A 24,834-nucleotide genomic window follows, 5' to 3' on the forward strand; every position below is an offset into this window, starting at 1 on the left:
AAGCCCTGAGTTAAAATCTTGCCTTAGATTCTTATTATCTTTGTGACCCTAGACAAATCAGTCTCAACTTCTTCATAACAGTAACCATCTTGAAGAATTACTGTGAGAATCAAATGTATAAAGCACTATATCAACATTAGTTATTATTATTGAAGTGGTTCTTAACCTGGAATCTGTGAACTTTTAAAAATATATTTTGATAACTGTACTGTTTTTCTCTGCAATCCCTTATGTTTTATATTATGCATTTAAAAGCATTATTCTGAAAAAGTGTCCATACTGTTCACCAAATTGTCAAAGGTGGAGGGAGGGGAGGAACACACAAAAACAAAGACTGAAAACCTCTGATTTGAAGGATCTTTGCCTCTTCACTCTAGGCACCTTCTCCAGGGCCCCTGTTCTAAATACATGTGAGAGTTCACAGGAGAAAACAAACAGGTAGTGTGTGAGGTGACTCAGGGCTCACTGGCCTAATGCCTCTTCTACACTGGCATCATCCTCTGAGACCTTGGTCATCCAAACTTTAATAAAACCCTCTAAAGGAAATCACCTAATCAAAGTAACCAATGCCATTAATGTAATCACACTTATTTCCCATCCTGTAGGCTTCCTCTATTTCTGAATGGCACCATTTCTCATTCCAAATCTTCCCATCATCAGTGAGGTTAATGAGATGAAGAGGAAAAACAACCACCATATTTCAAATTCTGTCAACTTTGTTTGGGTTTGTTAGATTTTTTTTTTTTACACCCAGGCAACATTTATTAAGTATCCTCATGTAGAGCATCCTGCTACAGGTGCTATAGGGAGTTACAAGGGGAAAAGATGAAGATCTTTTCCTGTTCTAAACTCATGTGATTTCATTACCCAATTGCTCTTGCACTAGATGAAATCACTATCTCTCAGTGAACAAAGTGGGATTATAAAGAAATGAGACAAACCATTCAGGTCTCTCTTTTGAGCTCTACTTACACACCACCATATTTCTAAATGACGTTAGGTTATAAGCTCTTTGAGGGCAGGGATTGTCTTTGTGTATCCCTAGCACTTAGCATTCAAGTCCATAATGCCTGAGACAGAGTTGGTGCTTAATAAATGTTTGTTGATTAATTGATTACAGGCATTTCAAACTTAACATGGCCTTCTGACTGTTCCTTGTCAATCAATCAACAAACACTTATTAATCACTTTTGTAAAACAGGAAGCGGGCAAAGGTCAGAGGACACAACAAAAAGACAATAGCCCCTGATCTCTCGGGATGTACATGGAAAGGGGGAGAGAACATGGAAGGAAATCAGTACGTGCATACATGGTCCTTCTATGTGACCTGCCATCTCCGATCTTTGTGCACTGGCCCCATGCCTAGAAAGTATTCTCTTCCCAGTTCTAACTCTAAGAATCCGATTTTATTTCAAATTTCAGAGCAGTTGCTACCCCTTGGGTGAAGCTTGTGCTGATCCTCCCCCCCCCAAAATCACCTTGATTTTATTATGTATTTAATTTACATAAACTTCTGTGTATAGATGCAGTTACCCCAAAAGACCATAAGATTTTGTCCAGCAAGTGCCTAGATGCTTGGAAATGCCTGTTGATTGACACTGAGCAGGGTTATTATGAACAAATCACAGAAACTCTGTGTACCTCAATTTTTTCAACAATAAAATGGGGATGGGGGCAGCTAGGTGACACAATGGATAAAACACCGGCCCTGGATTCAGGACGACCTGAGTTCAAACCCGGCCTCAAACACTTACTAGCTGAGTGATCCTGGGCAAGTCCCTTAACCCTCACTGCCCCACAAAAACAAACAAACAAACAAAAAATAACTATACTTACTCCACCTACCTCACAGGGTTGTCATGGGGAAAGAACTTTGTAAAGTATAAAGTGCTAATATCTATGCACATGAGCGACTTTGGGCTATTTATCTCATAACTTTATGTCAATCATATGTCACCAGACATCACTGTTTACCCATCGAGACAGATATCAAATGCAGGTGCCCCCAAACAAAAGAGTTCACAGTGGTAGGAAACCAGGATGAGGCTGCTCAGACTTAATGCCAAGGCTCTTTAATGACAGGGCTGGGCTTTTGCAAAGGGCACTGCATAAGCAGACAATATTGCTATAATCTCTAAAACCTGGCTTCAAAAGGAATTATTTCCTTCATTCCACTAGAGATGTTCAGAGAAACACACCCCAGCACTGTGGCTCTTAAAGTCTGTGCTTTCTGGTCATTTGAAAAATAGAAAGTGAACATTTGTATGTTTGAAAATTATAAATGCAAAGTAACTGCCAGGAGTGAATTCTTCTATCAAAGTTACAAGCAGATGAAAAATGGCAGCTTGTCCCAGAAACTCAAGCAGGTCATTAATTTTAGGAGCCCTCTAGATCACCACCATAGCACACAGTTTGCATGTAGCATACAGAAAATTTGCATAACTCAGTGGTCTCTCATTTCTGAGATTCTATTTTTGATAAATAGTCATTCAAGAGGCTTATCACTTCATTGGTATAATATTCAACTTTTGTGAATGTAAAATTGGAACTCCCAGAATCAGTGCACTAGCCTTCCTTCTGCGGCTTTTGTATGAAGGGGTGGTTGAAGCAGATAATTCCACAGAGACAACGTACTTTACAATGAGAGGTGATAGATCACAGAACTAGACCTGGAAGAGACTCCAGACACCATCTAGTCCAACTCCTTTATTTCAAAAATGAGGAAATAGATGTAGGGAAGTTAAGTGACTTGCTCAAGGTGTCACAGGAAGGAAGCATCTGAGGAAGGTTCTTTAACCCTCTTTTCCATTGTACCATAATGCCTCTTGTACAATGTTAGAGTTTCTCACTTATCTAAGTGAGCTGCAAATACCAATATGCTAGCTGAAACAAAAAAATGATGATGAATAAACAAGAGTTGTTTGCAGAATGAATCTCATTGTCCAAGGTCCAGATGTTGGCAATAGTCACTTCATTTAGTTGCACTGGCTTGCTTTGTGCTTAGAAGGCAATATGTCCCCGCTACCTGATACAGGGATGAGAATTCTCTGCTTCAGAAACATTTCAGCATTCTTTTCAAAGTCCCTCTAAACAAAGAATTTGGTGCTCAGAAATGAGAAAGAATAGAAAGGGAAGAGAGGAAGGGTCAGGAAGGCAGAGAATTGTATTCAACACCAGCCTTTCTGGTTCTCCCCCCTTGAGAACACAGAAGCCCAACACCTGCTTGAATGATGAGACCTGGCATTCTACTTGATTACCGTACATCTGCTACAGACCTCAGAGTGAATTAAGTAAAAGCAAAAGAAGGGAAAAAAGGATTAGCAACTAAGACTGGTCCAATTGCACCCCTGTGAATCACACTGGTATTTTTCATATTTTTATAATCATCAGTGGGGACACATGCCCTCAAAATTGCAACAATATTTCAAAAACAATTTAAATCAAGCTTGATAGCTAATTATCCTAAGGTCACGCTGAATAACCAAATCACCAGGACATCAAAGAGAAATAAAGACAGTCTAAGTGTGAACTATGTAGCATTATTCCTTTCCCATTTTTATTCAAGTTCTCAGTTTCGCTCCCTGAGAACAGCTTTCCAACTATTTCCCCCAATACATGTCATCTATACTAAGTGCTTTAAATTGGCCCTTGGATTACAAAAATGCCCATGTTCAGTTTTATCACAATACTGCCTCATAAGTCAGAATGTTTTACTGATAATAATGACTCTCATAAGATCATAGATTTAGAGATGGAAGAGAACTTAGATGCCATCAAATCCAATCCCGTTCCCCCCTGCCATTTCAGAGATAGAAAAATGAGGCCCAGAGACATTAAGTTAATTGACAATGGTCTTATGGGTACTAAGAGTTTGAAGCAGGATCTAGTTCCTGTTTCAGTGAATCCTCCACCAGTCAATAGCTCCAACATGGTATTGATGGGAAAGTCTTATATGTTCAGAGCTAATTAAAATACATAGTCAATTTTCTATAATCTAGACTAATAGAGGAGACCAGTGATGGAAATAATCTAAATTAGAAAATAAGACTTTGGGGGCAACTTATTTATGTAAAGCAATCTGCAGCCACAAAGCACTACAGAAATGTGACTTAGTATTATGACTCCCGTTCCCCCGTCATGACTTTTTATCCCACACCTGTGCTCACACCTTTCATTCCTCTAACGCTTTTTCCCCATCCATCCTTGTCCTGTAAACCGTTGTAGCCATCAATAATCTCTCCTTCCCCCAGACTGGAATACATAAGAGAGGTTCCGTAGGAGGAACAGGTCTCATAATATTCTCATTGAAGGGAATTTATGAAAGCTCAAAGGAAAGACAAAATGAGAGTCCAGCTTAAACCAACTAAGTTCCCTAAGGTCAAGGACATTTTCTCCTCTTTTGTTGTATCCCAATGTCAGAGGTGTGCTGGAGTCAGCTCCTACTTACCCTATTGTTAAATTTTTAGTGAGAGCACTCACACCATGGAAATCAGAAAACACTACAAATCAGGGCTTAATTTATTTTTGATTGTCTAAAATTCAGAAAGTAATGGAGAAAATTATAATGATGAAGAAAAAATTTTAAAATTTTTCTTTTTTTTAAGAGCTGATTGTTAAACATTTACCAGTATATTCCTGCCTAATGACCTCCATTTATTATTATATATCCCCTAGGGACTTAATAAAACTAAGTGGTTTGAACTGAATGGAAGCCAACAGCACATTAAATATGGAATTAAGTATACAGGGATCAGATTCACATTTGGAGCAGGTATTTGGGTTGAAAAGGGAAAGGATATTGAAAGGATCCTAGCAAGCAAAAACACTCACCTGGATGGACTGAAAATTGAAGTAATAGCTCCTGATAGGGTTTATATCTAGATTTCCATTATTAAATACTTTCAAAAACATCTATAGGACTGGGCAATTTTTCCCCTTTCCAACAACCTTAGACCATAAAATTTGGCTTTATGCAATTGGATTTCCCAAATAAGGATAAAGCTTACAGCACATCACTGAGTTCTGCCATTTCTTTTATGTAGCCCTTCTGATCCAAACAACTGCTGGGGTCTGTCCTCCTCTGCCTGGAATTGCATAATTTTTATTTTGTGAATATTTTGGATCTATTGGTGTGTGGGGGACAGCTAAGTGGCACTGTGGATAGAGCGCCTGGGCTGGACTCAGAAGACACATCTTTCTGGGTTCAAATCTGGCCTTTGACACTTATTGGCTATGTGACCTTGTGTAATCCAGTTAACCTTGTTTGCCTCAGTTTCCTTATCTATAAAATGAGCTGGATACTCTAGTATCTTTGCCAAAATCCCCCAAAACATTTGGGGTCATAAAGGTCAGACATGACTGAACAACAACAAATTGATATGTGTATATATTATTTCAACCAATAGAATATAGGCTCCTTAGTGGCAAAAAAAGATTTTATTTTGCCTTTTTTCCCCATTGCCTACTCCAGTGTCTAGCATATTCTGGGCACTTAATAAATGATTACAGACTAATTGATAGATTAATACTTTGACTAATACTTCTATATCACTTTTGCAAACTGGACATGGGGAGAAAGGCAATGTTCTGAGGAGGCTTGGACTGTGACTGCTACTCTATCTATCAGTGCAAAGCCATAATTTAACTAATCTGACTTGACAAAAAGCAATGCATTGGACCTGAATACTCAAAGAATCAGTGATTTTTTTTTCAGCATTACAGACTTCCAAATGACCAAAGCAGATAAAACTCATCTCTAAACATTTTGGGAATTGACTGAAGTACAAAAAGAAACAGAGGGGAATTCTAGTTCAGATCTTCCTAACTCAAAAACCAGCTGTTTAACCATTACATCACAATGCCACTAGTATACAAGCCTCTAGCAAGCTAAAAACCCTGTCAAGGTTGTAGCAAGTGTGTGGATTTGAGAAGCATGGGTACTGGGGAGGGAGAAGAGAGGTAGCTAGAGTGTTGCTAAAAAGAAAATAAAAAGGTAACAAGCATTTTTAAGATGTACAGAAGAGAACAGAAGGGTGTTCAAAAGGAAACAGAAAAACACAACAGCTTTTAAAATTGCATGTTGTTACATTTATTACATACTTTTTTTTTTTTCATTTCCCACCCAGTTTTGCTTCTGACTTTCTGGATTTTGCCAATGTGTCCCAGCTGTTTCAACTCCTGGCCTCCTCAGTCTGGAACATCCTAGTGTTGTCTTTCTCCTCTCACTGGTAAGTGCCTCCCAAAGCCTCCATTTTGTGAAGAGGTCCAGACCAACCATCCTTTATCCCCCTTCCGGACTTTGCCATCGTGCCTCAAGACAGCACTTTTATTTGTCCACTCTTCGGCTGCCTTCTGAGTGTGGTCTTCTAGTATTAGAATGTAAGTATTTAGGGCAGGGCCTTTCTTTCCTTCCTTCCTTCCTTCCTTCCTTTCTTTCTTTCTTTCTTTCTTTCTTTCTTTCTTTCTTTCTTTCTTTCTTTCTTTCTTTCTTTCTTTCTTTCTTTCTTTCTTTCCTTCCTTCCTTCCTTTCTTTCTTTCAAATTTGTACCCCCAGTTCCTAGTACCATGCCTGGCAGATTTTTGTTGTTGTTGAGTCATTTCAGTCATGCCCAACTCTTCTTGACCCCATTTGGAATTTTCTTGGCAAAGATACTGGAGTGGTTTGCCATTCCTTCTCCAGTTCTTTTTTTTTATAGATGAGGAACTGAGGCAAACAGGGTTAAGTGACCTTCCCAGGGTCACGCAGCTAGTAAGTATCTGAGGCCAGACTCAGGTCTTCTTGATTCCAGAACTGGCACTCTATCCACTTCTCCACCTAAACACCCAACAATTAGTGCCTAGCAGATATTAAGCACTTAATAAAGGCTTGTTTCCTGGCCTTTAAAAGAAGCAAATTGTAGATAATAAAGATTCATAGTCTAACCCATATTCTTCTATCTGTTCTATTTCATTTATGGAAATCTTTTTCAGTATTTGGTAGTTTTAAATTTTTTTAATTGTTTTTAATTTTTTTTTAAGTTTGCAGAATTCTGGAGCAGCTAGGTGGTGCAGTGGATAGAGCATTGGCCCTGGATTCAGGAGGACCTGAGTTCAAATCCAGCCTCAGATATTTAACACTTACTAGCTGTGTGACCCTGGGCAAGTCACTTAACCCCAATTACTTCACCAAAAAAAAAAAGTTTGCAGAATTCTACATTGGATTCATGTTGCCATAAAGATTCTTACTTATTGGTGACTTCTCTGCAACACAGAATCTTCCCTGTAAGAGGTATCTTGTAGAACTGTGAGGTGATGGAGAAGGGGGCAGAGGTGAATTTTTCCAAAAACATCCATGCTGCTGTTGCTGCTATGGGTGCCCAGGTGCCTTCCCTCCATATGTAGGGGACGTTGGAAACTAGCACAGTGGAGGGAGATGCCTGAGTGAGGAAGTGTTGGGAGAAAAGGGTAGGTAAAATCGTGTTGTAGACAAGCCCCATGATTTGCTATTGAAGGGAGGCTGGGATGCCACCTATCTTCCTATTCTCCAGTTAATCACACACCCCTTGAGGGTCAGATCATGGTCCTCACTCTGGAGACTGCTGCTCTAGGAAATTCACAACCTCGGAGTAAAGCAGGATACATCTCCAACTCCTATTCAGTGTGGGTGAATGTGCTGGGGAAGAACTGGTCATCTCTGCAAAATCCACACCCATAAAAGGAACAACTATCAGCTCCACCTTCAAAGTCTAGTAGAAGGAGAAGATGTCTGGGTATCTACCCAATTCTGTGATCTTCTAAACATGTAAATAAAGGCATGGAACAGGACACACTTCCAAGGCAACAGAGCTCAAGTAGCATCCATTTCCCATAAGAGTAATAAGTCATATGATAGGCAATAGGCAGGAAGATGTGTTGGTGCTTTTTGTTGTTTCTTTTTTAAACACAGAATAACTGGATCTTGGGTCTTATATATCGGGTGCCTTTATATAAAAACTAAGAGAAGCCACTCCCTAGACAGGCATTTCATATCTAGACTTCCCAAAATTACCCAGAGACAACAGTACGGGGCTAAAAAAGCCCCAAGCCAAAAGTTGGGTGGCAGTTTTGCCCCTAACTTGCTATGTGACCTCAGATCTTTCTGAATCATTTGTAAATACTTAACACTGATTATCTCACTAGTCGATTGTGAGACTCAAATAAAATACTTTAAAGCACTGTACATGTGTCAGTTATGACTTATTATTTTTAGTATCAAGTAATAACAGCTTAGTGTTTCTGTTATGTTATTTATGATGAGAGAGTGCTTTAAGATAGGGAGTATAATTCATTTTGCAGGTAAGGCCATTTCCTTATATTCAATCAATCAATAAGCATTTTTTAAAATACCTTGTATTGTTGTTCAGTCTTTATCAGTCATGTCTGATGCTCTGTGATCACATTTGGGGTTTTCTTGGTAAAGATACTAGAGTGGTTTGCCATCTCCAGCCCATTTGACAGATGAGAAAACTGAGGCAAATAGGGTTCAGTGACTTGTCCAGGTTCACACTGCTAGTAAGTATCTATGGCTGGATTCAAACTCAGCTCTTCCTGACTACAGGTTTGCCCTATGAAGTACCAAGTGCTAAACAGTCATTGTACTGAATGCTAGGGATATGCCTTCAAAGATCTGATAGTCAAATAGAAAGGGTTAAGTGTAGAAGGTTTCTGTTATTTTCTCACACCTTGAGGAAGAATATGAACCCAGGTCCTGGGACTTCAGGTCCAGAATTATTTTTAGTATAGTGAGCTTCCCCTTAAAATCAAATGAGATGGCAATTGTGAAAGCTCTTTGTAAAATGGGATGCACTATCCAAATGTACAGTCATATTACTGTAACCTCAATCGTGGAAAAACTGATTTGACAATCCAAAGAGTTTGAAAAAGGCTTGGCTACAACATTACTTGAAAAGATTTAATCAGGCCAGAACTAATAAGCAGGATTCCTATCTGTTATAGACCACAGTTTGTTGACTTTAAACCTTTCAAGTGGAACAGTAAAAAGATATGTAAAATGTCTTCAGTCAAATAAAATGTTTCTTATGCTTCTAGGCTGTAGGCCTGTCTCACAGATGTCTTCATTTTACAAGCAACAACAATAATAACTATGCTACATAGAGTCAGCATGGTGCATCTAATTAATTTGGGTTCAAATCCCACTACTGACACTAACCTTGTGACCTCAGAAAAATCCCTTAATCTCTCTGGGCCTCAGTTTCCTCATCTTTTAAATGGGGATGAGGATGTGAGGAGGGGGAATGGAGGTGGGGTTGCCTTATAGCATTGTTAAATTTCCTTCTAGTTCTAAATCCTTGCTCCTATTGTAAGGGGAGAAGTGGATTCATTTATTACTTCGCCCCACTTAAAAGTTCTTACCTTTGCTAGGTAAGAACACCTGCAAATTGAAACAATGAACCAGAACTCAGTGTAGGGGAAAACAAACCAAAAACCTATATACTTCGTTTGATCCATCAAAGACATTCTAATTATGTGTAACAGGAAGTCTGTTTTGATTGGATAAGGGTCTTAGGGTCATACCCTAAGAAGCTTGTATAAAATGAGGAGAGACATTCCAAGAATCTAACAGTGGAGAATGAGGAGGGAAATCAAGAGCCAAAGAGAGTTGGTGCTCAGTGGAAATGAACAAAAGGAGAAAGAGAAAGTAGAACTGAGCTGTGGATAAGAAGAAAGTGTTAGAAGAAGGTTCGTCAGCCCTACAGGCATCTCAAAGCAGAAACATACAATTGAATCCACCTCACCAAGAGCCAAGTGAAGTTGCAAGAAAACCTTTGGTCTTTCTCCAGCTGACCCTTCTTTCAGCCTATAATAAAGGCTTATTCTTCTTTACCCAGATGTTATGGGGTATTTTGACTCAACCACAAGGAAGCAGGGGTTAGCTAGAGATAAACATGAATGTAAATGAAAACTGAGAGCCAAACCTCTGCCTTAATGTTAGGAGTTTTCCTAACTGGGGGCTCAGAGCAATTGTGATTGTACTCCTAACTTTTCATTTGATATAAACTTCTTTAAGCAGGATAGGGAACTATATGGACCTGAGAAGCTATTATACTTCCCCTAGGCTTAAAATGAACCAATTATTGTAATAGATGAACTATGATCCTATGAGTTTATGAACTTTGGGAAATCCTTTGCATTAAATAACCTACATATGGATTTAATTTCAGGATTGTTAATGCAAAAATGATGTTTCCCACTAATAATGGATTCACATATACAAAAACAAACAAACAAAAACATTTGAGATCTCTAAAGTTCTCTACATATGAAATAATCATGGCTGATCCTTAGCCTGTGAGGTGGATTAGGGAAAATAGACAAACCCAAAGTACATTAACTATTTCAGGTTTTCACCCACCCCTGATGACTGTGAAGTAGTAAATAGAATGCTTGATTTGAAGTGAAGAACTGGATTTGAATTATGCCTGCATAATTTGTTTAATTGTGAGACCAGGTGCAAATTGATTATCTCTCTCAGCCTCACTTTATTCATCTGAAAAACAAGGTTAATAATAACTGTAGCAGCGACCTCACCTGCTGCTATAAGGCTCAAATGATATGAATGCAAAGCACTTTACAAACCTTAAAGTAGCTACATAAACATTAAACTTTCATAGGAGTAGCATTCCTGGGATGTGCTCATAAAATCATAGGATTTAAAGGGAGGGCCCTTGAAGATCATCTAGTGCAATCCCTTTGTTTTACTAAGAAGGAAAGAGACTCAGAGAGAGGAAATGACTTGCCAGGGTCACACAGCAAGGAAGCCAGAGAGTCAGGACTCAAACCTAGGTCTTCTGATTCCAAATTCAGTGTCCTATTCACTCCACCATGATCAATGACCATGATTTCACTTAATCATGAGATCATTTGGAAAATCAATAATATATTTTTTAAGGAATTACAGCAGCATCTTCATCAGTTCTTGTTCCCATAAAGTTCCCTACAGATGACTATGGCACAACTCAGTCTTCTTTCATAAATAAAAAATAGATAGATAGATAGATAGATAGATAGATAGATAGATAGATAGATAGATAGATAGATAGATAGATAGATAGATAGATAGATAGATAGATATAATACTAGTGTGAGAAAGAAAAGTGTTGTATTCCTTTTCTCTTCCCTTTTGGACAGCTCCCCTTAGAGGGAATTTCCCAGTTCTGGGCTCACAGGGGTTTTCAGTCATTTCCTTTTTAAAGGGTGTAGGGATGATAATTGAGGTCGAGCAGCTGTGCCTCCAGCATTCATTCTGCAGTAATTGTGCAGAACAAAGAGATTCCCCTTCACACCCAAAGGTCCAGATTCCAAATGGAATTTTAGCTAAATACTATCTCCAAATGTTTTAAGGATGTTTTTCTATATTCATTAAGTCCATGAAAAAAGGCTACAAGATGAGAGTATTAATTCCTAGACACTATTTCTTTCTCTCCTCCCTGCCCTCAAAAAAAAAAAATTGTGTTTTACCTGAGTTCTACTACAACAATCTATTCAAAGCAAAATGCCAAATAACAATCTTTCCAGTCTTTTCTACATATAACGGCTAGACTCTTTTTGAGGACAAAGAGCCTCAAAGTGTCACGGATAGCAGGAGGGCATCACAGACCAAGCAGAAAATTAAGCACTGAGCAATCTAAGACACCCTCAAGTTCTTAAATGTTTGAGACTTGGTTTGTATTTCCGGTTTCTAACAATGAAAAACAGCGGAGCTTCCCAAACTCATTAGGGATCCTTGATAAAACACAGATGTGAATTCATCTCTCCTTCCAATGCAAGTACATAAAATATAATATTCAAATTTATTATCTCATTAGAGATATGGAAAACTTTTAAAAGGTAAGCACAAATGACCCTTTGAAGCTGGATAAGGATGAGGCAATCATACCAAAGAAATGAGCAAATGTTGGTTAAACAATTTCTGTTGATCAATGTATACCTCTGTGTGTGTGTGTGTGTGTGTGTGTGTGTGTGTGTGTGTGTTTTAGAAGAAGAGGATTATATTTTTTTGGAGACATTTTTTTTCCGGAAATTGACTTGTGACCTAGCATAAAGCACCTTGGATTTAGAGTCAAAAGATGTGGTTTCAAGTCCCAGCTCAGTCATTTTTTAGCTGTGTAACCTGAAGCAAATTAAGTTCTTCTCTCTGAATAGTTTCCTTATCAACCAAGCAATGAGGTTTGGATGAGATCAGAGGTCCCCAGACTGCCCCATTCATCCCTAGCATCCATGAACTTGGATGGGAAGGAAATTGCATATATGTCTAAGTATGAATATATACATATATATGTTTATGTGTGTATAAATATACATATATGTACATATACTGTGAGAAAAAATTATTAATAATGGATTTCTTGGGGTACCCAGAGATCACTTTCTCAGTCCTTTCTCCCACCATTCCAGGAAGTCCAGTTCCCCTTAAGAAATGTTATCAAATCTCATTTGGGACAAACTCAAGGGAACAAAAAGAAAGGAGATAGATTCTTTTGTCTAGATGGGTGAAGGATTGATGGGATTAAATCATACCTAGATTATGGACTTGACCTTCAGCAACTTGAGTGAAGGATCCTTTGTATTTTTTCCCAGATGTCATCTCTAGAGTTCATTTTAATGTGGACCGCCTTCAAATCAGGTCAACCAATGAATGAAGCTAACCAATTAGCTTTGATTAATGTATAATGACCCGCCTCTATAAAAAGGGATAAAAAACCTGTACAAGTAGCCATGTTAGCTTCTCTTGGCTCTCAGTGACCACATGGTTTCTGTCTCTCTAGCTCTCTCTCTTAGATCTCCTTGGGACCACATGCTATCTCTCTGGGAGACAGCATGGATCTTTTAGGTCTTTTCTCCTGCTCAAGCTAACTGGCATGCTGAAGCTCTCTCCCTGCTTTCTCTACCACTCTGCCTGAGACTATGAGAAGTTAGCGAGCCACATAATCAATCCTTTACTAGTATAATATTAATAAATTAATATATGCTTACCCAAAATTGGTGTCAATAGCAATTATTTTAGAAACACAATACACATATTTGAAGGGAATGTTAAATTTCAACTAGAAATGAAAATAGAGTTGTAATTTTTTTTGCTCTCCTTTTTAATTCTATGCATTTTATTTTATGCACTTAAAACCATTACTCTGACAAAAGATCCATCAACTTCATCAGACTGCCAACAGGGGCCATGACACCATGACATAAAAAATGGCTAAGAACCCCTAGTAGATAAATTCTTAGGCGCCTTCCAAGGTCTACCATGCCATCATTCTGTAAGTCTCTGATTTACTACAAAGAAGATTCAAATATGCAATGCAGACTTACCTATAGATAGAGAAAGAAGCAACAGATCTGATGAGGGAGGCCACTGCACCCACTTTTGCTGCTTCTACTGCCCCTTGAACACGGTACTGTACAGTTTCTCCATAACCTTTGTAAGGTTGGTTATAAACAACAATCTTCCCTGTTGCTTCAGAGGCCCTTCTGTGCAGCTCATCAAAAGAGGACACCACCAGGACTTCAGCAGTAATTCCTAGAAAGAAAAATGATAGGAACTTGACATAATTTCCTATGATCAGTTGGTTTGGCACACAGAAGAACATAATAACATTGATATGATTCAACAAACAACAATGAACTGCATATCCTAATGCAAAGAAGCAAATTTGACTTAATGAGTCTTTGTGGAATTAAACCCATGAATAGAATACGGCTCTCTTTCAAAAGATAAAGACTAGGTAAAAGGGGAGGGGGAGGAGGTATGAGTTGCAATGTATATTAAGAATATATATTCAAGAGGCACACATTTGGGAATATGACTAATATGGGGATTAGTTTTGCTTGGCTATGCATATTTGTTACAAGGGTTTTGTTTTTCTTTTTCCCCCCATAGGGAAGATGGAGGTTGGGGGAGGGGGGGTGAGATGCTTTTTAATTGAAAAAAAAAATTTTTAATCAAGTGATGAAATCTAGGAACCTTAAGGAATTAGAATGGTAGTGGTGATGGTGGCTCAGTTGCTTCAGATATATTCAATTCATCATGATTCCATTTGGGGTTTTCTTGGCAAAGATACTGGTGTGGTTTGCCATTTTCTTCTAAAGTTCATTTTAGTGATAAAGAAACTGAAGCAACCAGGGTTAAGTGACTTGCCCAGAGTCATAGCTAACAAAGTATCTGAGGCCAGGTTTGAACCCAAGAAGGTGAGTTTTCCCGACTCCATGCCTGGCTCACTATACCCATGTAGGTGCCCCCAGAAGTTAGAATGGTGGGGAGCATTTGAGCAAAAACCAAGGGAAAGACAAATAGGAGCACTTTAGTGATTAGAACATGCTACTGATAATCAGGATAGAAAGAGAAAATAGATGAGGAACTTTTGCCACATATCACAAGCACAGAGTAACAACACAATAGTGATAGGCACCTCCAATTATCCTAGCATCCACAAGAACTCTCTTGGTCCCAAAGCTCAACAGATAATGATTTATTAACTTTCCTTACTAGTAATCTCATCTTTCAAAAGGTAAAGGATTTGGGATCTAATTCTCTTTAGTGAGGAAGCAGTTGCTAGGGAGGGGTAAAAATGGACCCTGAGCGAAATAATGACTCCCTCTTAGAATCTGATATAGAAAAGGTGAGAAAAACTGAACATAGTCTGACATGAACCCAGAAAATGCTCTCAATAATGAAATTCAGAAGACACAAAGACAAACAATTGTGAGGAAGAAGAAAAAGGGGGAGTTCTAATGAGACTAAGGTAAATGTACAAGGAAATCATTAGTCAATTTAGATTTTTTTAATGTATAGAAAGGAAGCAAAAATGGATAACAGGATTTATGAAAAAGCATGGTATAGAATACTGTTAGGCATGCTAAAGATCAGAAGAAACATGAATTAGCAAGGAAAACTTGCCATCAAAAAAGGTATTTTTAGCTTTACTAGCATAACATCAACTCCAGGGTACTTCTCCCAACTCCTACTCACACTGGCTATTAAGGTTCCTAGAAGGTATCTGAAGACCTCTCCACTTAGGGTTTTAGAGGTAACATTAAGAAGTTGATGTGATTCTGTAATATTATTACTCATGAACTCCCTATCTGGTGTATTCTTAATTGATTACCAGCCAGCCAGGCTTAATTAGCTTTTAGAAAAGAATATTTACTAATGTGGTAAGTAAAAATAGTCTCCCCAAAAGTCTGAGACACACTATCCCACAGGTTATATAGAGTGGATGGGAAAATGGGCTCAATATTAGACAGCACATGTAGCAAAAAGGTAAATCACAGCTCTTGCTTAGATGGAAGTCTTTTTCTCCTTCCCTGCGATCCTCCCAAAGTTCCCCTTAGTTTAGGAATTCTTACCCAGAAGTCTGTAAATTTGATTTTTAAAAAAATATTTTTGGGGCAGCAAGGTGGCAAAGTGGATAAAGCACCGGCCCTGGATTCAGGAAGACCTGAGTTCCAATCCGACCTCAGACACTTAACACTTACTAGGCTGTGTGACCCTGGGCAAGTCACTTAACCTTTACTGCCCTGTAAATATATATATATATATATATATATATATATATATATATATATATATATATATAGAGAGAGAGAGAGAGAGAGAGAGAGAGAGAGAGAGAGAAAGAGAACTGCATTTCAATACATTTGGATTCCTCTGTAATTCTATATGTTCTTTTATATGCATTTAAAGACATTCTAAGAAGGGTCCACAGGTTTTGCCAGAGTGTTAAAGGGGCCCATGACACAGGGTTAAGAATCTCTGCCTTAGGCATATGTAGCTTACTGCTGGGCTCCAAGGCTCAGTGTACACATAGGGCTTTGTGTAGTCAATGCATTGACTTTTAACTTGTCCTCAGAGTGGCTCTCAAGTTCCTGATATAAATGTTGTCATTAGCCACTGCTGTTAGAGGGACAACTGCTCTTCATCAAAAGGAAGTCCTTCCAGTCTTTTGACTTTCACAAGGTCATCCATCCTTTGTCCCAAGAAGGGAAAAGGAATGAGACTCAATCTTCCCTACCCCTTTTCTTCCCTTAGCTCATGTGTGCAAGGGTATGGCCCCTGAATCTTAACTCCCTTTTCTTGCTCAAGCCCCTTCTTTAATGTGCATGGGTCCTGATTGTATCCAGTGGCTCAAAAGCACTTTACTTGGGGGCAGCTAGGTGGCACAGTGGATAAAGCACCAGCCCTGGATTCAGGAGGACCTGAGTTCAAATCCAGCCTGAGACACTTGACACTTACTAGCTGTGTGACCCTGGGCAAGTCACTTAATCCTCATTGCCCTGCAAAATATAAAAAAATTAAAAATTAAAAAGTACTTTACTCTTCCCAAAATGATTAAAGGCATGTTCTGATCTTTGATTCATGATTCAACAGAAACATACAGGTTTTTTCATACCTAGTTTACACCTTTGATTGACTGATTCTATAATTCAACCAAAGAGCCATTCTCATCTAATAAAATTATCAGGGGGTCAAGTATCCTTCTAGTTTTGAGAGGGCTAGAAATTGAGACACCCCTTTTACACCAGGGAACAGAGGAGGACAGAAGAAGGGAGGGGACCATGGCTTTAGATGGATGTGGTAATGATGACTGACAACAGAGAGAAGGCAGAACTGCTCAACAATGATTTTACTTCCATTTTCTCTGCTTTTAAAAATAATCTTTGAACTGGAAAGTTCAGAACAAAAGTAGCTGATATAGAATTGAAAGCTAAGACAAGTAGAAAAAGCAACTAGTAGTCTTTGTCAAATTCAGATGTCTTGGCCCAGCTGAACTACACCTACAGGCAATGAGAAAACAAGTAGCCACAATTGCAAAGTCACCAAAAGACCATGGCGAATAGGAGCAGTACAACCATTCTGTTGTCGTTAGTGTTGTTGTTCAGTCATTTTCAATTGTATCCAAATCTTGCTGAGCCCTCTTCAGGGCTCCTCTACCACCTTTGGTGTCCACCTGATTTACCTAACTCCTTGTGGCTCCAAGAAGCCATAACATGCACAACAGCCATACTCCAGTAAAACCATCTCAGCAGATAGGCTAAACCAGGTTGAGGGTAATCAATCGGCCCATCAATGAGTTAGGAGGATGTCTACCCCAAGCATGTGAAAGTTTTCACAGAATAGAAGGATAAGAATAATTTATTGCAACTGCCAAAAAGGCAGCTGAAGCAGGCACTGTGGGGTGCTTAGAGCTTGGTGTGGCATCATAGACTCCCAGGTCATCCATTGCATCTTGGGCCATCTTCACTTTGTCCTGCCACCAGACTTTGATGCCTCTGGGAGAGAGCAGCGGTGATAACTTTGTACAACCCTGCCTTGCTTACATCTGATCCATGCAGAAGCTCAGGCATCACTTCGGATGCAGCTGGGTCTTCTTCCAAGACAAAGGACAAACAGCAATGATGCCCCCCCCAAAGTTAATGCAATCTTAGGTTGCATTAGAGGAGTATGAGGCTTATAGAAGGTGTTGCCGTATGTGCCCTAGTGAGTACATGAATCTATTAAAGAGATAAAAAGGAGAGCTATCTGGGGGTTTCAAATTCACGCCATGAGGATCGGCTGAAGGTACTGAAGGCCAACTTAGCCTAGAAGAGCTAAGACTCAAGGAGACAGGATGACCTTTTCAAGAATCTGGAGGGCTGGTGTGTGAAAGATGCATTAGATGTATTTTGTCCTAGGAAAGAAGAGTGGAAATTACAAGGAGGCCGATGGATGCTTGATGTCAGGAATAACTTCCTAAACATTAGAATCATCTGAAAGTGGAGAGAACTGCCTTGGAAAGTGGTGAACTGCCTCTCATTGGAGGTCTCCAAGCAAAAGCAGGATGGATACTTTGAAGACATGTTTTAGAAGAAGGGGCTCTTTTTCAAGTATGGATTGGATTGGGGGCAGCTAGATGGTGCAGTGGATAAAGCACCGGCCCTGGATTCAGGAGGACCTGAGTTCAGATCTGGCCTCAGACACTTGGCACTTACTAGCTGTATGACCCTGGGCAAGTCACTTAACCCCCATTGCGCCGCAAAAAAAGAAAAAAAGAGTATGGATTGGATCAAATGGTCTCTGAGATCCCTTCTACATTTCAGGTTCCACGATTCTGTGACCCCTTCCACACTCATAGCACACACATCACTGCACTAAGTATGAGGATCATACAAAAGTTATTCATGAAAAAGTTCCTGCTCTCATACAGCCTATTATCTAATAAGAAACTAAGACAAAATCCACAGATAACAATAATGCACAATGTTACATGATATGTACAGCCTCTGACTGAGAGAACCTGGATCCAATTATTGTCTTTGACAAGTAATGGTTTTGTGATACTAGGTGAGTCATTTAATCTCTAAGACATTCTATAAGTCACTCTAAAACCAGAACTTTTTTTTTTTTCCCCCGGGCAGGGCAATGAGAGTTAAGTCACTTGCCCGGGGTCACACAGCTAGTTAAGTGTCAAGTGTCTGAAGCTGGATTTGAACTCAGGTCCTCCTGAATCCAGGGCCAGTGCTTTATCCACTGTGCCACCTAGCTGCCCCCTTAAACCAGAATTTTCAAAGAATGAGCTGACCTAAATGGGTAGAGTTTCCTTACCCATGCATTCCTGATGTTAATGAACTTACAGCTCCCCATCCCCATTCCCACTCCTATTGTATGGTGAGTGCATTAGAATTATTGCAATAATGAATATGAAGAATTCTGAGAAAATGAGTAAAACCTGTATGAACTAAAGCAGAGCAAAAAGGAAAGTAGAACCTGAAGACTTACACGATGACCCTTAAAGGAAAACAGCACCTATTGTGAAATTTTCAGAACCCTCATCAATATCATGGACAAATGTGATTCCAGACAATGCCAGAGGTAAAGCGTGCTTCTTGCCTCTGAGCACAGAGGTATTAGACTACAGGTGCTTAACTCTTTGTCATAGTCAAAGGGCTGATTTCTTTTGTTTAACTCTCCCAGGGAAGTGACAGCATTTTTTTTTAAAAGGGGAAGTAAAAACCCCACTATTTTTAAAACCTAGTTGAAATATGCACAAAAAGAACACCTGGATAATGAAAAAAAGAAAAGTTATCATAGACTAGTGGGAGTGGAAGGGCAAAAAGGACCGTGTAGGCAAGATGGTATTTGAATGGCACTTTTAAAATGGATAGGAATTCAATATGGGAAGAAAGGAAGGAAAGACTTTCCAGGTATTGGTAACAATAAGTAAACCACACAAGTGATTACATGATATGGTCCAGGGCTGTTCAATTGTTCAGTCATGTTCAACCTCATGATCCCATGGAGCAGAGCTCACCAATACAGTATGTGAATTTTCTTGGCAAAGATACTATAGTGGTTTGCCATTTCCTTTTCCAGTGGATTAAGGCAAACAGAGGTTAAATGACTTTCCCAAGGTCACACAGGTGGTAAATATCTGCAGCGTGATTTGAATTCAGGTCTTCCAGAATCCAGGCCCAGTGCTCTATCTACTGCATGGTCCAGGTTCAAAGAGTAATTCATTTGGATGGAGCACAAAGTGTACATCCTGAAATAATACAAAATAAAGCTGAGGGGCAGCTAGATTGCGCAGTGGATAGAGCACCAGCCCTGGAGTCAGGAGTACCTGAGTTCAAATCCAGCCTCAGACACTTAACACTTACTAGCTGTGTGACCTTGGGCAAGTCACTTAACCCCAATTGCCCCGCCAAAAAAAAAATTAATTAAATAAATAAAAAATAATAAAGCCGAAAAGGTAGGTTTATGCCAGACTGTGGACAGTCTTAAGGGCCTGACAAAGGCATTTAACTAGATCAAATGCATCAAGCAAACTAAATCAAGAAGAGCATACTTTTCAAGTCATCTCCCATGCTTCTAATAGCCTCTTTGAGTCATTTGCCCAGCAAGTCCTAAATCATAAATTGTTAGAGAGAATGGGCTGGGAATAAGGAAAATAGAGTTGAAAAGCCACACATTTAAAAGAATGACAGCAATTATTTACAAAGGCAAAAGAAAATTTTTAAGTTCCCTTTGGGATTCATGAAACACATATTTATCTTATCTTGGACATATTTTGATGTGTTGCTAAACAACCCACACTGACATCACACAAAGGGATTGACAAAGTTTAGGAACAATGCCCTTGGAAGCCAATGCAACCTCATAAATCCAACTCTTAACAAATGGTTAATGTAACCACTCCCAAAGGCCACAAAGGAGTCAGCTTGTTTTCTTTCCTCCTTTGTACAAAAGCTCTCAGGGAATGTGGAAGCTTCTCATGCTTCTCAGTTTACAGTACATGTTCCTTGTTTATTACCAAGTATATCACTATTCGTCAAATAAAAAAATACTTTGAAGACATTGTCTGAATGTCCTATAATAATACTGAAGCCTTGATTAAGAAAACAGAAAGCATTCTTCCATCTTCCCTCCTGACCAGTTTTTACTAAATGGGGAACCATACTTCAGGCCTTCTAAGAAGTCGTTCAAAACACTGCCAAAAGACCAAAGACCCAATTTAGTCAAGTGGTAACACTGACAAGTGAAGAATGTTCAACAATAAAGGCCAACCACTATTTCAAGAGAGAAATATGGATATAAAAGAAAGTCACAGTTGGCTGATTCTTTTTTTTGTGGCTCTTAGGTAAACTGTATAGTACTGAAATATGTCAGTAAAAACTGAAAGTTGTAATGAATGTTTGGTGAGTTTACTTAATCTCCTAAGCTAAGGAACTGGGTTTTGATGAAAGTTTAACAGCCACCATAAAAAAAGACACATATCTTAAATATTACTTGGAAAATCCTTTTAAAATGAATTGCAGAACAACAACGTAAGTGCAAAGAGTAATAAAATGAAACTAAACATTATTTAACTCTTAATGACCAAACTTGGCCCTGAAAAAGAGGTGAGTAAATGCAAAAACAATGACTCTCAAGTCATATGACAGGAGATTAAATTCCACTTCTGATAATGACAAACCATGTGATCTTGGGCCAGTCACAACCTCCCTGTGTCTTGGTTTGTTCATTTCCAATAGGAGGGACCAGACTCAATAGCCTCTGATCATCTGGTTTCAGATCAATGATTCTATGACTAACGTCCTTTCCTTGAAGAGATGATGGACTATGAGTGTGGAAGGTTACCCAGGTTGTCAGGCATCATCAACATCACCTTCATCATAGCATTTAGATGGAGCTTTAAGGTTTGTGCAGCACTCTGCCAAATATCTCATTCAATCCACACAACAATCCTGGGAGACAGCTGCCTTTATTATCCCTATTTGACAGTTCAGGAAACTGAGGCAAGCAATGGTTAAATGACTTGCCCAGGATCTCAGATCTAATAAGTGTGTGAGGTTGGATTTGAACTCAGGTCTTCCCACCTCCCGCTATAGGCTCTATCTGCTTCAATAGGTGAAGAAAATGAAAGGAAAAGATTCCAGATATATGGAACAATGAGAACTCTTTGACTGTGGGCAATATGCTTCTATTTTTAAAATAAGTCTTAGATTGCATTAGGTTTTCTGTTTATGATGACATACTACTAATGCATATTATTATTATCATTATTATTAATTAGTGATGATGATAATAGCTAGCATTTACATAGAGATTTAGGTCTTCCTAACTCCAGGGCCAATAGTCTATCCACCATGCTACATGATTAATGTGTTGGTTGCTTTTGCTTAACTTTCTGTTTTTTTAAATCTCTGTTATGAGAAAAGGCCTGCTGGCCAGGGTGTATTTAAAGGGGAGGGCATATTTCAAAATGAATGTGATATAAAAACAAAAGGCACCCAAAAAATCTTTCAATAAATGAAACACAAACATTCAAGAATGCTTGATTTCAAGATAGGCACCGGTCTACGGAAACCTTGGGGCCTGGCCTCTTTTCTCCCTTTTTCTTTACTCTATCTAGAGATATAAAATGCTGAATAGGTGACTTTTGAATTTCAATAACTGGCTACAGATCCACAAGTATATCTTTAAGCACAATTAAGAGTTTAACTTATCTCAAAATGTCAGCAGGCAAATACTGACCCAGAAGAACAAAGAAAAAGGAAAAGCTATCCATCTACTTGCTTTTTTATATCAATCTAAAGTAAAAGCCTTGGGAAAATTGGAATTCACTGCCTTTATCTGTGCAGATATTGAGATTCATAACTTTCTGGAATTAGGAAGACTACCTCATAATTTAATCAAGGTTATTGTTGGCATATTAAGGAAAATATGCTGACAAGTTACAGCTGTTTCTAATGAACAACAGGTTTGACCATCCACCCAAAGAATGCTCTAGTGAGAGGATAACTTTGGTGTCTGGATTAGGGCCCTGGAAATGGAGCCAAATAACTGGAAAATTTCATAGTCCACTGTGAAATTAAAGTCATATTAAGTGGTGGCACTCTACAATGTTCAACATTTAAATGGATTCCTACAAGCAACAAGAGAGTCGTAGAGTCTGGAGTAAACGAATATCTACCAGCCACCAAAACTGATGATAATTCAGCTAGATTAGAAATGTCCAGGTGTATAAACCGGTAGCAAAAGGCTCCAAGGAGGAGGCCAAAGCCTTTTATTGTTTTGAAATTTTGTTGTATCAAGCACTATGAAAAAAAAAAAAGTGAGTCACAGGATCAGACTTGGGAAACATTTTCATTAAAGAGATTTTTCATTTTCAGCACTAAGGAAACACCTCTCCTATCCAGAACTAAACTCAAGGGCGACTTGACCTCTCCAGAACATTGCCAAGAACCAAGCAGTCAGCGGGGAAAAGCCAATGAGAAGCCAAGAGGAATATTACAAAATCTACTAGCTAAAAGTCCTTCAATAAAATTACTAAAAAGGCCCTTCAGGACACAGCCACAGAATTGAGAAGTCAAAAGTCAGCTCCGTTCATACCGAAACAGGCCCCAAAAGTGGCCTGTAGTACTTTCCTTGAATATCTAGAGTAAGAGGGAACTCACAAGGCCACCCATTCCACTCTAGGATTCTAATTATTGGAAAGTTTCTCCTTATCCCAAACTCCAACCCATTGTTCTTGGTTATGCCTTTTAAATCCAAGCAGAGGGGACAGCTAGGTGGCACAGTGGATAAAGCACTAGCCCTGGATTCAGGACAACATGAGTTCAAATCTGGCCTCAGACACTTGACACTTACTAGCTGTGTGACCCTGGGCAAGTCACTTAACCCTCATTGCCCCGCAAACTAACAAAACACAAATAAACCAGAGCAGAACTTCAAATGTTTGAAAATCTGTGTCCTATGTCTTCATTTGGTATCCAATCTTCATGGTGCATGGCCTTGTTGACCTTCTCTGGATGTTCTCCAACTTATCAATGTCCTTCCTAAAATTTAGCACCTACAATTGAACTCAGGATGTTGTCTGACTTGTACTGATAGTGCAGTAGGACCATCACCTCCCTAGATCTAGGTACAATGACTTCTCCATGCAGTCCAAGGTCACATCACTTTTTTTGGTTGTTGCAGCAACTATTGGCTCACAGTGAACTTGCCACCCAATAAAACATCCAGATCACTTCCCAGACTCCCCCCACCCTATCTAGTCAGGCCTTACCCATCCTTAATTTATGGAAATGTTTGTTTGTTTGTTTACCCCAATGGAGAACTTTGTCCCTATTAAAATCCTGATATTCAGTACAACCCATCAGAACTTTTGTCTTCCTGACTAGGTAATTCAATTTGTTAGCTAACCTTCCCAGCTTCATTCCATCTACAAACTGATTCACATGTTAATTGAATCCTTTATCCATATCAGATAAAAATGTTGAACAGAACAGAACCAAGGGCAGCTCCCTGTGGCATTCCATTTAGAAAGCTACCTCCAAAATGACATCAACTTGTTAATGGCTGCTCTTTGGACTCTGTCATCTGACCATTTCAAAATTCATAGGGCTGTGCTATAATCTTGCCCATAAGAGCAGCAGGAAAGACTTAATCAAATGCTTTCTGAAGTTTAGGCAGGTTGTCTGATGAATTTCCCTATATAGCAATGTTTAAAAAGGAAAAGAGGTTAATCTGGTATGATCCCTTGTTGATAAATCCATAATGGCTTGTAACCACTGCTTCCTTTTCTAGAATTACAAACAGCCGTATCTTTAATAATACCTTCTATAACTTTCCCCAGAAATCCAACCAAAGTATACCAGCCTAGGTCTTATAGTCACCACCATTTTCTTCTTTTGTTGTTATTTTTGTTGTTGTTGTTGTTGTTTAATTGGGATATTTTCCCTTCTCCAGTTCCACATCAAATCTGTCTCTTCAAATCTAAGCTGGTTGATATCCAAACAACTACCCTTACAACTATTATAACTACCCTCTCTCAGAATTCTTTGAAATACTCTCTCCCAATATCTGAGGAGCATTTCAAACTATACTCAGCTTTCCCTTCCTTCTCTATCATAAATTTTAAGATGGCATGTTCACTTTCCTGAAATATAATAATAATAATAATAATAATAATATTTTTTAATAAAAATTTTAACCTCAGAAAGTAATTCTTCCCAGTTGGTCAGATTTATAGCCAGAATAACACTTCTCTTAATTATTTCTTCTACCTTTTGAAGAATGGAATTACTAAAGCAGTTCAAAAATTTTAGTAGTTTCTTGCAGCAGAGAAAAAACGAGGAGGCAAGTAACCAGATGGTATAAGTCTTCTGTTACTACTATGACTGCATGAGAGGTCCAACTCATCATCTGTTTCCCCCTTCAGGTGAAGTGGTCTCTAGTGTGCTCCTTAAATAAGACTTCTCTTTACCTCTCCATTGATCATAACCCAAATGTTACCCTTATGCTGCCCATTTCTACTTCCT

The 24,834-nt window shown here is 38.9% G+C and overlaps 1 protein-coding gene across 1 annotated transcript in view; it reads right to left on the reverse strand.

Annotated features, from left to right (window-relative positions):
* Positions 1-24,834, reverse strand: part of CPQ (carboxypeptidase Q) — a 628,024-nt gene that overhangs the window by 429,997 nt on the left and 173,193 nt on the right. The window contains exon 3 of the mRNA XM_043996276.1: positions 13,348-13,555. Within this exon, the coding sequence (XP_043852211.1) occupies positions 13,348-13,555 (208 nt within the window). The remainder of the gene's footprint in view (positions 1-13,347; positions 13,556-24,834) is intronic.

This window comes from Dromiciops gliroides, chromosome 1 (genome assembly GCF_019393635.1).
Source record: "Dromiciops gliroides isolate mDroGli1 chromosome 1, mDroGli1.pri, whole genome shotgun sequence".
In the NCBI taxonomy this organism is placed as follows: Eukaryota; Metazoa; Chordata; class Mammalia; order Microbiotheria; family Microbiotheriidae; genus Dromiciops; species Dromiciops gliroides.